Consider the following 14,472-nt stretch of genomic DNA (forward strand, 5'->3'; position numbering starts at 1 on the left):
TGCCATTGCGAAGTAGCATAGGATATGATTTCTGACTTGTGTCGAAAGTAGAGGACAGAAACCGCATTATGTCAAACTGATATGTTATGCACCTAACTGATTCTCATCATACTTTATTAATCAACGGAACCATGACCATTTCCAACGCACATATGAGTCGATCCGTGACTGTAGACTGACAACTCTAAGAAAGTTGGACCCAAAAAATCTTGAAGAGCTATTGTCCACTTTGGACCTCAAGGCCGCATTTTCTTCTATGGTTCAATATATGGCTAGACTTTTCGACGGATAGTACCTAATATGTAGTCTCAAGATTTGTCCAATATGGTAGTTATCTTTATTTATCCAATCCCTTCATGGGCCTTCTATAATTGAGAGAGATTAGATCTTTAACTTATAAATCACTTTATTTTCCCTCGACTCAACTTTTCAATGGGTGACTTGTATCTTAACAAGTGCTAATCCACTTAGTTTGGACGAAGATTTGTTGTCGCCGTGCATATATAAATGTCAACATCAATATGAAATGTCTCACCTACAAATGTTCATAATACGAGCGTCCGCTTTTTTTATACTAAATCAGAATTTGACTTTTTATGTTTGCTATGAGGCTCACTAATTTGGGCCCCACAACAAAGGTTGAAAATCGCACGCCCATAATTTTATAAGTTACGGGCGTACACATAGGAGCATAATCCATATCTATAAATATAATAAGCAATATTGATATTTGAAATCGCAAATAAAGTTGAATACGTCCAAGAGCTGCTATTCAACTTGCCCAAGTTTGATAAAACACGTGTTTCAAACTTTCCACATTAGAATGTCGACATGTACCACTTGCAGGTATACGACTAGCAACTAGCTCATTCAAAAATGATAGATATCCAATGTCAAATATATAGCATGCATGTACCTAGCTAACTAAACTATCTGTCAATCTTGTTGTCTACTAGGACCAGCCCAAATCTCTTTGTTGGTATTATTGGGATGTCAAAGGGCATCGGGGCATAATTTGGAGTCTAAAATTTTATATTTGATGGTCAAATTGAATGTCACATAAGCTATTTTTTTATTTTTATCCAAACAATGTCTCATCATTTTTTCTCCTCACATATGTTTTTTGACATTATTAAAAAAATTAGATGAGTTGGCATCATATGAGCCATCAGATAAGAATTTTAGACTCTAAAATTATTAAGCCCAAAATCCGGGATTATCAATGTTTGAATATTAATCTTCAGTTAGGTTGTGCTTGGTAGGGGCACTCGTGGTCCTCCTATGTATGCTATCAATTTGTTTCTGCTAAATCAAAAGTTGCACGAGAAAGCTAGGCTTCAATCTTTGCAGGCAAAGTCAATTTGGGTTTTCAAGGTGAGAGAGAATTCAAAGAGTAATAATTGAAGAATAATAAAATGGACCAATTATAAAATCTATTGCATTCAAATATTTCCATTAGTATTTGGACTTTGAACTTTTCTATTGGGAACTTGGAGAGGACAAAATCTCTACATGATTCAGGGGTTATTAAGTATATATATGTTCATTTCACTTGGAAGGAATTAAGGAAAGGTTTCTGTTCTAAATTCGGCTATGCATGTATATAGGAAAGGGTGGAAAGCATATCTACCGACATGATGAAGTGATCACGATTTATGATAAATAACTACAAAAGATGCCTGCGTTTTTCATTGAAAACCCCAAAAAGAAAAATATCGTATCAAGTCCACCGTACCTTTTTTTAAAAAGACATTTTGAGGCATGAAATCATTGCTCTAACTCTATGGCCGTCAATGATTATGTCGACAAAGTGAAATTATTTGTAATAGATCGATGATTAAAGAAGTTATTAGGGTGGTGGTGAGAGGTGCAGATAAACAATCGTGTAATTGAATCAAATTACCCAATTCTAGGGTTGAGTTTCTGTCATTTTTTTACCATATTTTATTGTTTCGCACCACGACGACAAACGCTTTAAACCGGGCCAAAATCTGTGCAAATAAGTGAGCTTCAAGGCCCACATAACTAGCCAACCAGGGAACCCCTGAAAAACATCCCAGTTAGTTTCGAAACTCCCGACCCCATACACTTTTAATCCTTAAGTTCGGAGAGGTAACTTACCAAGTTATCACCCAGTTGTTATATTACTAATTATCATTATCTCCGTGCTATAAAAATAACCTTAAATATTTTTTCAGTAGTGTTACTCCAGGACCTCGATACTTATTTGTGCCCAATGTGAGTTCGGATCCTAGATCCACCATTGAGCACAAATGAAAATCAAGTATAAACAAATAATTGATCTTTAATTATGCTTCAAACTTATAACTAATTTTAATATAACTGTTATCTTGGGTATAATTATTATTGACTTTAATACGAATTCACACACAAACAAAAAAATTTTGAGGAGAAAATTTTGAGAGAGATGAAACGGCTCTGCTGTAGAAAAAGAGGGAGAGAAACAGGTAAGTGTGAGAAAGAAAATGTATAGACATGTTGTGTGACCTATTTGAGAGGAAAAAACTAATTTTAGGGTTTGTTTGGATTGAAATATCAAGAGTAGAGTAAAGTTAATGAAGAGAGAGTTATGAGAGGAGGACTAGCTTGATTTAGAGTAACCATAAATGGTGGTTTTTTGCTGGGACAACAAAATGTATTGAAAGATGTGTTTTATTGATGTGGCTGAGTCAACAAAATATATTGATACAATGGTGTCAATTTGCTGACCTATTTTTTGTGTAATAGAAATGAGATCCAATATTGATTTTGGTGTAAATGTGAGTGTGTTTTGTTGTGAGATCCACTTGACGAGCAAGTATGAGAACCAACCAACCTCCATGCTTCCTTGCTTGACTCAAAAAATAGGGCCAACAAATTGATATTATTGTGTACACCATTTCATCTATGGCTCATTAGATTTTCCAAAAAGTAGACCCATGGGCCAACAAAATTACATTGCTGCACTTTCCTTTCCTTTCCTTTCCTTTCTCCAGTTCCTTCAGTCATGCTACGATTCTCCAGTCAAAAACTCAAAATAATAGTAAGCTTCAACGCCTTCAAAATGGAAAATCTTATGATTGGTGGGGACCTTGACTAAGAAAACGAAAATCTGATGGGCCCCACGATTTGGCTTAATGTAGTCTATAAGACTCTAAGGCTGGCATGTTGCAATAAACGCACGTGGTCCACGCGTTTCCGCGGGAAAACCACCATCTCTACCGTTTTTGTTGGATTGAGAATGAGGGATGGTGGCTATAATATGGCAGTTGGATTAACTGACACAACTGGCATAACCGTGTCTTGGGAATCGTGGGACGTCAGAATGAAAAGGTCTTGATTGATTTTGTGTGCCAGATAAGCGGTTCATCCTTGTTCCTCATTCCACGTGCGCAATTTCCTTCCACTTTCCCAATTCAATTCCTCTCCGATCCTACATGTCACTTCTTTATTATATATATATATATATATATATATATATATATGAATTCTCTTATATAGACATCCACAAGTTATATTAACTTACGCACCTCAATCTCATAATTGATTAGAAATATATGGGACCCAAAATAGTGGACCACACTTGTCATTTCACTTCTAAAAATATTTAAAAAGTGGAGTGCGTAAATTATTAATTTACGGATATCCGCATAAGAGAATTTCGGTGTATCGGGAATTCTCAACATATTTGTGAGCTTGATTATTATCAACATGAGAAAATAAATAGTGAAATGAGTTTGACTATTTGAGATTGCACCATCCCAAATCTAACCAAATAAAGAAATGAATAATTTTTATGCTTGTCCCACTTTCTAAATACCAATCAAATGCCCTATGTCTGTTTAATCTTTATTTATACCATATATATTTACAAATACAGCAAAGAAATGTGTTAAAAATTAAAGCATAGTAAAATAGAGGGGATAAAAAAGCCTAGTAGTAGATGCCTTACTTAATCGGCGAGTTGGTGTATGTCATCGTAAATGTCTACAAGAAGAAACCCGTACGACTGAGACTAGTCCTTTTGACTCTGACAGCTGGAGGTCCCATTATCTTTAATGCCAATCAGCCGTTAGTCAGCTTTTGCAGTCAACATCATACGTGTCAATCAAAGAAGGCATCGCAAGCACAAGCTGTTTAATGAAACAGCTGGTTTCTCCTTCTGGGAAAACCGTGGACAGCCACCCCTTCCCTCCAGCTGTCTCCTTATCACACTCCGTGTTAACCACTTAACTCCAAAATCCACATAAGGTATATATACGCCCACACATTCATTTTCTCTTACAAAAGCACTTGAGTTCACTATCCAGAAAAAGCACAAGTACTAATCATCAGTATGGATATCTTCTCTCACTACTCAGATGAAGAATTAATGCTGGCTTCGAGCAATCCGAAGAAGCGGGCTGGTCGGAAGAAGTTTCGGGAAACACGGCACCCTGTTTACCGTGGAGTTAGGAGGAGGAATTCGGGCAAGTGGGTATGCGAAGTGAGGGAGCCCAACAAGAAGACTCGGATTTGGCTCGGTACATTCCCCACAGCCGAAATGGCAGCGCGTGCACACGACGTCGCAGCACTTGCTTTGAGAGGCCGTTCCGCTTGCCTCAACTTTGCGGACTCTTTGTGGCGGCTGCCGGTGCCGGTTTCTGGAGATCCCAAGGATATACAGAAGGCGGCTGCCGAGGCAGCGGAATCGTTTCGACCAGCGGAGGAGGGCAGTGTTTCCAGGGACGATATGAAGACCGAACGCACCACGGAGGCAGCGACGGAGGAGGTATTTTACATGGACGAGGAGGCGGTTTTTGGTATGCCGAGTTTGTTGGCTAATATGGCGGAAGGGATGTTGCTGAGTCCACCTCACTGTGTGGGTGATTGGAATAGTGGTGATGACTTGGAAAGTGACGCTGACATGTCATTGTGGAGCTATTCAATATAATATTGATTTCGTCCAAATATATACATAGGGGTGTTTTCTTTTTTTGGGATATATACATATGCGTGTTATTATCTAGATAGAGTGGCTAGTGTGTACATGAGACCGTACTTGATATTTTTTTGGGCAGTACGGGTGATAGTGAACTATTGGGTCCTCTCAATTATGTGAGATTTTTCTTTTCTTTTTTTGTATGCAATTATGAAAAATATTTGTACGAGGGAAATGCCTAAAGCCCCGTAAGCAAAGAAAAGTCAATAAATTAAGAGAGTAGTTTGAAATTAGGTTTTTTTTTTCATTTTAATTGAGAAGTTTTAATTTAAGTTGGATTCAACCAATCAACCCCTCACATCATGGTAGCGTAAACAAGTAATGTGTCATTGAAAAACACTTGTATACACTAGCATGTTGAGCCAAGCCCGTGTTCTATTGAAAAAACAAAGGCTTGTTGAGCCAAGCTTTAATATTTTCCTTGGGCCTTAATTATCTTCTTTTAACTTACATAGACATTGGCTAGTGTCTAGTTGGGCCAAAATTCTAATTGTTGTGGGTCTGAATCGTCTTCTTTTAAGTGCGTATTGGATTGAGGTATAATGCGACTGGCTAGTTGGGCTGCTTTCGAAAGAAGAACGGTGCGTTTTAGATGTATCCATACGTGGTCGTATCGGTCGTAAGTTAGTAGTTACACATGCGGACACAGCGGATAGTGCTGATTGCCGAAGGAGAATTATGCTTAGGCGCCGTTACCGTTAAAAGGGTTAAAACTAAAATCGAACTGTCCTCTCCCTCTCTGCAGCGAAACATCCATGGCTTCTGCCACTTGCCCGCTTCTTTACCTCTCGAGTCCCACTCACTTATCTGATATTTCCTGTCAGGCGCTCACCAAGTTCAAACCGCCTCTTGCCTCTGTAACTCCTTCTTTCCACCAATCATGGCGTTTCCCACCAAATCCAACGTCTTGCAGGAGAAAATGGAGCACCCGGACTCGGAGCGTTACGGTTCCGCGTGCGTACGTGACGGGTCCTGCGTCGGACGCGATGTTGAGCGAGCCGGACCCGAAGATCGATGATGCGGTGGGCAGGAGCGTCCAGGTGAAGTCCCCGGATTTGATAAGTCGGGAGCTTCTGTGGAGTTTGTTGCTTAAGCACAAATTGAAGCTGGGGATTTCTACTTTGACTCTAATTGGTTGCACTACTTGTACTCTCTCCATGCCCATATTTTCTGGTACGAGTTCGAGAAGGTTCATTTCACTTCGATGAGTTGCAATTATTTGGTCTTGTTAAGAATCAATTATGAGTGAAATAAACCAAACTGATCAGATTAGATTATTTTCTGAAAAATACTACTCGTTTTGTTTCAAGGGAGGTTTTTTGAAGTACTAATAGGAGTGAGACCGGAGCCTTTGTGGAGGCTGCTTAGTAAGATTGGACTTCTCTATGCATTGGAGCCAGTTTTCACAGTAATCTTTGTGATAACTTTGAACACTACGTGGGAGAAGGTCATGTCAACACTAAGAGCTCACGTTTTTAGGCGGATGCTTGTGCAGAAGGTACGCAAATTCCTCAATATAAATTTAAAGAATAATCTAAAGAATCTGATCTTTTTTATTAGCTTGGGACTACACAGTAACAAGAAAAGCATCAGCTTAGATTCCATGGAATCCTTAGTGATAAACACTAGACAGCTAATATTTGGTGGCTAAAGAAATACCTTATGAAAATACTTTGTAATAAACTTAGAATTTATCTGTTATTTTTATATGATGTGGATTTTGATATGCATTTTTTCCAATGCAGGTGGAATTTTTTGACAGATACAAGGTTTGTGTTTGGTTATTTGACTTATGGAATTTTGTGATTTTTTTTTTAGTTTTATCAACTCTAATATAAAGTGTTTATGTTTGATTCTAGGTATTTTATTTCTTAGATTACCTTGAAAGTTCTAAGGCAAGAAAGAAATCTAGCCTTTTCAAGCGCATATAATTTGTGGTTTTAACTAGAGAACATGCTATGGTGGATCTGAACCTACGCACTATGCCTGTTTTCCTCGATATGATTGTTTCTATGCTTCATGTCAACGTTTCTGGATTTAGTTTTTAAAGCATGGAAGAGAGAATGTCAGTTTACTTTCTTATGTTATATCGTTGTATGTCTAACTGCGTGGTATGCAGACCAATGTAAGTGACTCTAAGACTTGAATGTTGTCTGGTTTATTTTAATTTCAATCCTTGTTGAAATCTTAATACTTTAGCATTTTAATATGAAAACAGAAAAGTAGCAAAGTGAATCTCTAGCGACTAGCAGATTTATACGGTGCAGTGGTAATTCAGATTTGGCTTATGATGAAGCTAATAGCCTTTGATCAAGGTTATCATCAGAAAAGTGCTTGCTGATTTTGTCAACTTAGTTAGCCACAGGAAATTATCTCATTGTGATGCTGTTATTTTCCTGTTCTTTATTTTTGATAACTTATAAGCTTCGAAAAGCAGCTTCACATAAGTGGCCTACAAGAATGAAGGGTGTGGATTGGTTGCTCAGAGTTTTCTTTTTTGCATTACCATTGCTGTGAAACCTAGCTGATTGCAGGTTAAATAACTATAAAAGAAGTAAATAACCATTAAACAGATACGTTCACTTATTGTACCCATTTCTCATGTGATTTCAACTGTGCTATCCAAGATTCTGTACTTTCTAATTTTTATTTCTTTTACATTTCCTTTTTCATGATGCATTTCCATATCCATAAAGAGGTAACATCTGATTTAAACTCGCATTGCCTGTTTCCATGAACTGATTTAAACTTGCATTAACCAACCCTTACAGGTTGGTGAACTTAGTGGTCTGATAACATCTGACTTGGGGGCTCTCAAAAATATTGTCAGTGAGAACATTTCAAGGGATCGTGGATTTCGGGCACTTTCCGAGGCAAGCCATTCTAATCTAAGCAAAAGTGAGCCTTATGTAAACTACATTCATGTGGTAATCAGTTATCATGCTAATGAAACCATCTATCATTAATAATGTGCATTATATCCATGTTCTCTTACACACTGTGTGTGGTTAGTTTTATATTTCACTTAATAATCTCTATGATTTCTCACATATATGATACTCCAGTGTATGATATGTGTGGTATTCATTGATTTTATAGGTGATTGGGACAATATGCATACTATTCACCTTAGCGCCCCGACTTGCGCCAATTCTGGGCCTACTGATGCTTACTGTTTCCGTGTGTGTTGGTAAACACTTCTCTTCAGAACGCTCAGTCTACAGCTATCCTTGCAAATTTTTATGTTGAAATTATCTTTTTATTACATAGGTTCAATAGAAGTATCGTTTTGCTTTTTGTATATGCTTCCATTCTAATATTTACCAGAAGTCTTTTGGCTTTTATTTTCATTATTTAGTATTGTTATATTTCTAATTTCGAAAAGTTAAATGCTGCTTGGATCGAAGTGTTACTATCACAAAACTTGTTAACCGCACTGTATCTTCAATTGATCTGAAGAGTGTGGGCTTCAGCAATTTATGCATTTTGAACTCTCACTCGGGCATAGATTCTGTATTCCTTATTGTTTTCCTTTTGGTGACAATTATAAATATAGTTATAAATGCAAGAACAGATTCATTATTTCTTGATCTTCCCACTGTCACTGAATACAATCTTGAAATGGCTTCCTCTATCATCCATAGTGCAATTTGTAAACTATTAATCTGTTTGCTTTTTTTTGGGCCTTTCTGCTAACTGGTAGTAATTCTTTTAAAGCTGTATACAAGAGATCGACTGTGCCTGTGTTTAAAGCTCATGGACAGGCTCAAGCGTCGATATCTGATAGTGTAACAGAAACATTTTCTGCTATTCGTACTGTGAGTGCTTTATCGTTTTACTGTTTACATTGTATTAGGGTGTGGAAAAGCTTGGATGTACATTTGATCTTTGAATAACAGTATATTTGAACTTGATTTTCTTGAATAATTATGTTTGTAATTTATATTTCTATAGGTCAGATCATTTGGTGGTGAGAAAAGGCAGATGTCTATGTTTGGCAGCCTGGTCAGTAATTGGATGTTGCTTATGTTCATAATTTCCAAAATGATTGCTGATGTTCTTACTTGCAGTTGCACTATTTAGCTGTTCATATGTAGAGAAAGGAAACCAATCAAATAAACTTAGACATTAACATCATTAAGGCTTGGCAGGTTCTTGCATATCAGAGTAGTGGCATAAAGCTCGGGACCTTCAAATCTGTGAATGAATCATTGACTAGAGTTGCTATATATATTTCTTTGTTGGCTCTATATTGCCTCGGAGGAAGCAAAGTGAAGGCAGTAAGTATGAATTGTAAATTTGTAATTCCCACTCAATGGTTCAAATGGCTATATTATATGTTATCAGGTATCCTTAATTTTGCCCTACTTAAAGTCCGTATGCTTAGGTTTGAGCTTTCTGCATAATTACTTGTGGTTGAGATTTTATTTTCAATTTTACAAAAATCCGTGTATTTGCATCTTGAATATGGAATAGCTTTTTCTCTATCTAAGAAGCCGCCAGTCTTATGGTAATGTTTTTTGTGGTAATGTTTTTGTTGTTAGTTCTTGCTGATTTTCTTTTAATATCCTAGTTTCATATGATGACAGTTGAAGCAACATTTAATTAATATCATCTATAATTTAATATCATTTAATTTTTCTAACTTCTTGAGTCTTAAAATATCCATTGAACGACTGTGGAGGTTACCTTACCAGTCCTTATGATATATCTAACAACTCAAAAAGTTGTTTCTGCGGCAAAAACTAGAGCATTGAGATATGTCCTGTATCTCAAGCACGCAGTCTGCTTCCAGACAGCAAACATGTGACCTACCCCATGAGAATGGGATGCAATTTGACATTTCCCCCCTTTTTACATTTCTACATTTATTTTGTTCATTAGCAGAAAATACTCTGAGGTGTTTATGCCATTTCATTTCCATCTACACCGAAAATAAACCAGAGATGTGTAAACTGACTTTAGGTAGAGTTTGTGATGCCAAATAATGTCATTCCACATACCTCAAGTATTGTCCCTTTTTCCTATGAATGCATTGCCCTGTGATTGTACCTAAACCAAGTTCATTGATGTAGGGGGAACTTTCTGTTGGAACTATGGCTTCTTTTATAGGATACACATTCACATTAACCTTTGCTGTAAGTTCCCTTACTTTTCTTCAGACTTTCATACTTTTCCTTTCTGATATGCTATCTGATTAAAAATACACTTTTCAGGTTCAAGGTCTGGTCAACACATTTGGAGACCTCCGTGGAACTCTTTCCGCTATTGAGAGGATTAATTCTGCTTTCTCTGGTGTTGAAGTTGATGATGCCCTTGCTTATGGTTTAGAAAAAGACATCAAGGAACAAGATGTGAATGATGACAAAATTAGATTGTTTTTTGTCGATGGTTATGATGGGAGAAATCAAAATTTGAATACGCACTACATGTCAGCCCTGAAATCATCTAGTAATATTCGTAGGTTAGCCTGGTCTGGCAACGTTCATCTTGAAGGTATCTTCAGCACATTTGCCTGATGATATTTAATTTCTTTTAAATGTTTAATTGAGGAAGTTTGTAGCAATTTCTAATTTTTGACAATGACATTCCAACGTCGTAGGAATTTGAATCAACTAGCTGGCTTAATAGTTTGAGCCAGGCAGTGTCGTTTTTTTGTGTCTGTGTCTGATTTGCTTTGAAACTCTCTGTGGTTGCAAGTAACTTTCTACCCATTATGCAGATAAGTGTAATGCTTGGAGCAGTAGATATATTATACATGCATGTCAAATGTTCTTGCACAGTTCATGCATAATTTCTTTTAAGCAAATAATGCCCTCAATCGGTTGCAGATGTGCATTTTTCTTATCCTTTGAGACCTGATGTGGAAATCCTGAATGGTCTTGATTTGACAATAAATTCTGGAACTGTGACTGCTCTTGTGGGGCCAAGTGGTTCAGGCAAGAGTACAATAGTACAGCTGCTTGCACGTTTTTATGAGGTTTGATTTGCCTTCAGAATTATAATTTTGTAGATTTTGTTTTCAGCACCATGTGATGGCGAGAATATTTGATGTCTTGTACTTGCAGCCAATCAAAGGTCGTTTAACAATTGCTGGAGAAGATGTCCGAACATTTGATAAGAGTGAATGGGCCAGGGTTGTCTCCATAGTTAATCAAGTACGTTTTTTTCCTCTTCTTATGGAGGAAATTGAACACTTAATCCAGTAATACTTTATTTTGATAGCATGACCAACATTTACAGGAGAGTCTCTTTTGGTTGCTTTTGTCTTGACTGGGGATGCATTGTTTTAAGGCATAGATTAGCTTATGGGATGATGATCTCAGATTTGGCTTGGTTGGGCTTATATGTTTAACTGATTCGTTTCGTATACAAACTAGTGCATATGCCAACCTATGCTAGGAAAAGTTCAATCTTTTACTCGATTTTCTGACATTTGTTACTTTTCTAAATTTATAACTGTCGTGATGATGTAGGAGCCTGTTCTCTTTTCAATTTCTGTGGGTGAAAATATTGCATATGGGCTTCCAGATGATTATGTCTCCAAGGATGACATTATAAAGGCAGCCAAAGCAGCAAATGCTCATGAATTTATTCTTTCACTACCACAGGTTTGTTGTATTCTAAATATGCAATTGGTTGTTTTAGACCATATTTGTATTGTTTGCTATCTAATAATTATGATCTGAAGGGTTACGACACCCTAGTTGGTGAGCGTGGGGGCCTCCTAAGTGGAGGACAGAGGCAGGTACTTAATAAATCTTCAAATGGTGTATACATCCTTATATTTGAAAAGGCATGCATGCAGCAAGCACATGCATCATCTTTTGATTTCTGTGTGTTCCAATCTTCAGAGAATCGCTATAGCAAGAGCCCTGCTAAAGAATGCCCCGATCCTAATTCTTGATGAGGTATGCTTTTGATTTGATTCGTGGTGCATATGCATATTCTCTCTCACAATTTTAAAATTGAATACATAAACTGCAGCCACATTTGTTTTCACGATGGCACTTTATTGTATAGCACAGGACCTCCTGATTTTGGCACCGTATAGTTATCTGGTTAGTTTGTTGCAGGCCACCAGTGCATTGGATTCAGTCAGTGAGCGCCTGGTCCAGGATGCTCTGAGCCATCTAATGAAGGGCAGGACAACATTAGTGATTGCTCATAGATTAAGCACAGTTCAAAATGCACACCAAATTGCCGTTTGTTTTGATGGGAAGATCAAAGAACTCGGCACACATTTTGAGTTACTAGAAAGGAAGGGTCTATATGATTCACTGGTTGGCACACAAAGGCTTGCATTCGAGTGAGTTTGAATTTACGGAACTGCTGTTCTAAATAAACACAGAGTCGCACTCTGGTGAGTAGTTTAATTGAACATTTTGTTTCCTCTTTCTCGGTTTCAGCCACTCCTGGAACTCTATGCCATTGTCATTGTTCCCTGTGATTAGCAAGGCTTTTTCCGGTTTTGCAGATACATGCAATTATTTGCAGTTGAAATCAAACTGTTGCTATGGGTTACCAAAGGTAAAGAATTGGGGAGATGGAAACAAGGCAGATTCCTGTTTTTCCCCTTGGTCGTTTATTCGATTTTAGATATACATGTACCTTGGCTGGTTGTGGGAGCTGAAATTTGCCGCAGCGCCATGTAAATGTTTTGAGGTATAATTATTATCACAAACGTAATGGGTGTTCAAGTATCACAAATTACTGATATTACAGTATCCATTTGTACGTAGAACTGAAACTCTGGTTTTTAAGAAGATTTGACGGAGGAGATTACAGCATTCAGATTGGCGAGGCATTCAGTAGGAAGTCTGAGGAAAGAATTCATGATGATATCATCAATAGGATCTACGGTTGCCACCCCAACCAATCTGCACTTCCCTATTCCATCCAGTCTTTCTCCTCTTCCACTTCTCATTCTTCCCCTGGATTCCTCGGATGTCAACACTGTCCTCACAAGCAGTGGAGGAGCTTTATAGATACTCCCAACAGAAAAACAGAACTTTGCCATAAATTCAAAATCAACCTGCTAAAAAATGATCACGTAAGGCATTGATAGTGCATGGTCGAAAGTTGGAAAATGAACATAATGGGATGCAAGCAATGTGAAGACAAAAATTCCACATTCGAGAAAGGGAAAGTGACGTGGGTTTATAAGTAAAGATTCACACCCTCTTACAGTCTTTTTCTAGGGCTTAAGTATCATTAAGTGAGACGGTCCAAAAAAAACAAAGCCGTGCGAAGTACCAATGAGAATTGAATAACCCAAAATGCACAATATCGATTTGCTGTGAGAGGTGGATTTTCTAAGAGCAATTCCAAAAAGGATTAGTTTTAGATTGCTGATGATAATAAACATTGTATGGTCTTACCTGACCAGATTCTAGGTTGATAATCCCTTGAAATAATTCAGGGACAATATCAATCTTCAAAAATGGTGGCAATGGCAATCCCAAGAACTTAGTTGTTCCACCAGTCAATGGTGGAATATACAGAGTTTCCATGTCAAAACAAACCGATATTTCTTCATTCAAGTCGTTTCCTTTGGTCTTTGTACCTGTCCCAGAACCACTTCCCCCTTCAGCATTGTATTCAAAATCAGGATATGCTGAGATGCCAAGCTTGCAAGCTCCAAGGGTTTTGAAATTGACAGCGTAAACATCAGTTTGAACAGGTTGAATCTGACTGTGTATGGTTGTGGAAATGGATTCTTGTTGGTTTGCAGCACTATTGGAAGAAAAGGCAATGGTCTTGATTCTGAAGTTGGGTTTTGTTCTGTGCAATTTGCACAGAATTGGAGGACTTGAGGTGTTTATCTTGCAATCCATTTTCAACGAATTATTCTAATTTCTAAATGAGTCGGTGAAGAGAGGAGGAGTTGGGTTTTGTTTTGGCAGGACACGTGGAGTAACCCAAAGCACAAAATTGTTTCATGGTTTTATCATGAGACTAGTCCAATAGACCAAACGTGAGGTTGGTCTGTGTTTGGAACTTGAATCTTATCTTTTTTGTTGGAACCAACCATACTCTGGAGCCTGAATATACAGAGTTTGTTTACGCAGCCATGGCCAGATGTGACCTGGGTTTTACATATGCCTTACGTTACCTCGCCCAATTATTATTTTTTATTACAGAAACCAAATAAATTCGTCCCAGCTCCATGATCATGTCAACTGCCGCATTGCAAATTAAAGAAAGCCTTTGCTCCTTTTGACATAGTATTAGACATCATTATTCCCAATTAATTGGTTGGACATCAGCCCCATACAGTGTTTTTCTGTCTCTTGCCACGTGGGTTGCAAATTAATTGAGTGATAGACGGTCACATAGAAACTCGACTTAAATGAGAACTTCGGACATTACGAGTCCCCCTATCCCACACGCATCAGACAACAATTACAAGACTTTTCGAGTAATTTGCTGAACATAGGAGTTGAATCTAGGACCTGTGCTATTGCCTTTTGCAAGAGTTAATTCCGTCA

At 37.7% G+C, this 14,472-nt stretch overlaps 3 protein-coding genes across 5 annotated transcripts; 2 read left to right on the top strand and 1 right to left on the bottom strand.

The window, feature by feature from the left end:
• The first annotated feature begins 4,275 nt into the window (after positions 1–4,275).
• LOC120004013 (dehydration-responsive element-binding protein 1B-like) lies at positions 4,276–5,214 on the top strand. The gene has a single exon (XM_038853212.1). The coding sequence runs from the start codon at positions 4,337–4,339 to the stop codon at positions 4,931–4,933; it is 597 nt and encodes a 198-aa protein (XP_038709140.1). The 5' UTR covers positions 4,276–4,336; the 3' UTR covers positions 4,934–5,214.
• Positions 5,215–5,535: 321 nt separating this feature from the next.
• Positions 5,536–12,865, top strand: LOC120004007 (ABC transporter B family member 28). Of its 2 annotated transcripts, XM_038853203.1 has the most exons (18): positions 5,536–6,154; positions 6,292–6,479; positions 6,727–6,750; positions 7,753–7,854; positions 8,081–8,171; positions 8,699–8,799; positions 8,936–8,986; positions 9,133–9,261; positions 10,057–10,119; positions 10,198–10,477; positions 10,813–10,961; positions 11,050–11,139; positions 11,458–11,592; positions 11,673–11,729; positions 11,836–11,892; positions 12,058–12,344; positions 12,459–12,646; positions 12,724–12,865. In XM_038853203.1, the coding sequence occupies exons 1-16, from the start codon at positions 5,737–5,739 to the stop codon at positions 12,292–12,294; spliced, it is 2,172 nt and encodes a 723-aa protein (XP_038709131.1). In that variant the 5' UTR covers positions 5,536–5,736; the 3' UTR covers positions 12,295–12,344; positions 12,459–12,646; positions 12,724–12,865. The 2 variants fall into 2 exon arrangements, with proteins under 2 accessions (XP_038709131.1, XP_038709130.1); XM_038853202.1 differs by lacking the exon at positions 12,724–12,865 and having other exon boundaries at positions 12,459–12,684.
• LOC120004012 lies at positions 12,634–14,426 on the bottom strand. 2 transcript variants are annotated; one of them, XM_038853209.1, is made up of 2 exons: positions 13,363–14,426; positions 12,634–13,019 (listed from the first exon to the last, which is right to left on the bottom strand). In XM_038853209.1, the coding sequence occupies exons 1-2, from the start codon at positions 13,816–13,818 to the stop codon at positions 12,741–12,743; spliced, it is 735 nt and encodes a 244-aa protein (XP_038709137.1). In that variant the 5' UTR covers positions 13,819–14,426; the 3' UTR covers positions 12,634–12,740. The 2 variants fall into 2 exon arrangements, with proteins under 2 accessions (XP_038709137.1, XP_038709139.1); XM_038853211.1 differs by having other exon boundaries at positions 12,634–13,016; positions 13,363–14,264.
• Between the last annotated feature and the right edge of the window lie 46 nt (positions 14,427–14,472).

This window comes from Tripterygium wilfordii, chromosome 8 (assembly GCF_013401445.1).
Source record: "Tripterygium wilfordii isolate XIE 37 chromosome 8, ASM1340144v1, whole genome shotgun sequence".
Taxonomy (NCBI): domain Eukaryota; kingdom Viridiplantae; phylum Streptophyta; class Magnoliopsida; order Celastrales; family Celastraceae; genus Tripterygium; species Tripterygium wilfordii.

Bases quoted from the DNA above. Each gene is read 5' to 3' on its own strand.
- LOC120004013 (XM_038853212.1), top strand. From the start codon at position 4,337: ATGGATATCTTCTCTCACTACTCAGATGAAGAATTAATGCTGGCTTCG.
- LOC120004007 (XM_038853203.1), top strand. From the start codon at position 5,737: ATGGCTTCTGCCACTTGCCCGCTTCTTTACCTCTCGAGTCCCACTCAC. The intron at 10,478-10,812 runs GTATCTTCAGCA...AATCGGTTGCAG, and splicing joins TGGCAACGTTCATCTTGAAG to ATGTGCATTTTTCTTATCCT. The intron at 10,962-11,049 runs GTTTGATTTGCC...TTGTACTTGCAG, and splicing joins TGCTTGCACGTTTTTATGAG to CCAATCAAAGGTCGTTTAAC.
- LOC120004012 (XM_038853209.1), bottom strand. From the start codon at position 13,818: ATGGATTGCAAGATAAACACCTCAAGTCCTCCAATTCTGTGCAAATTG. The intron at 13,020-13,362 runs GTAAGACCATAC...ATCATTTTTTAG, and splicing joins TCAACCTAGAATCTGGTCAG to CAGGTTGATTTTGAATTTAT.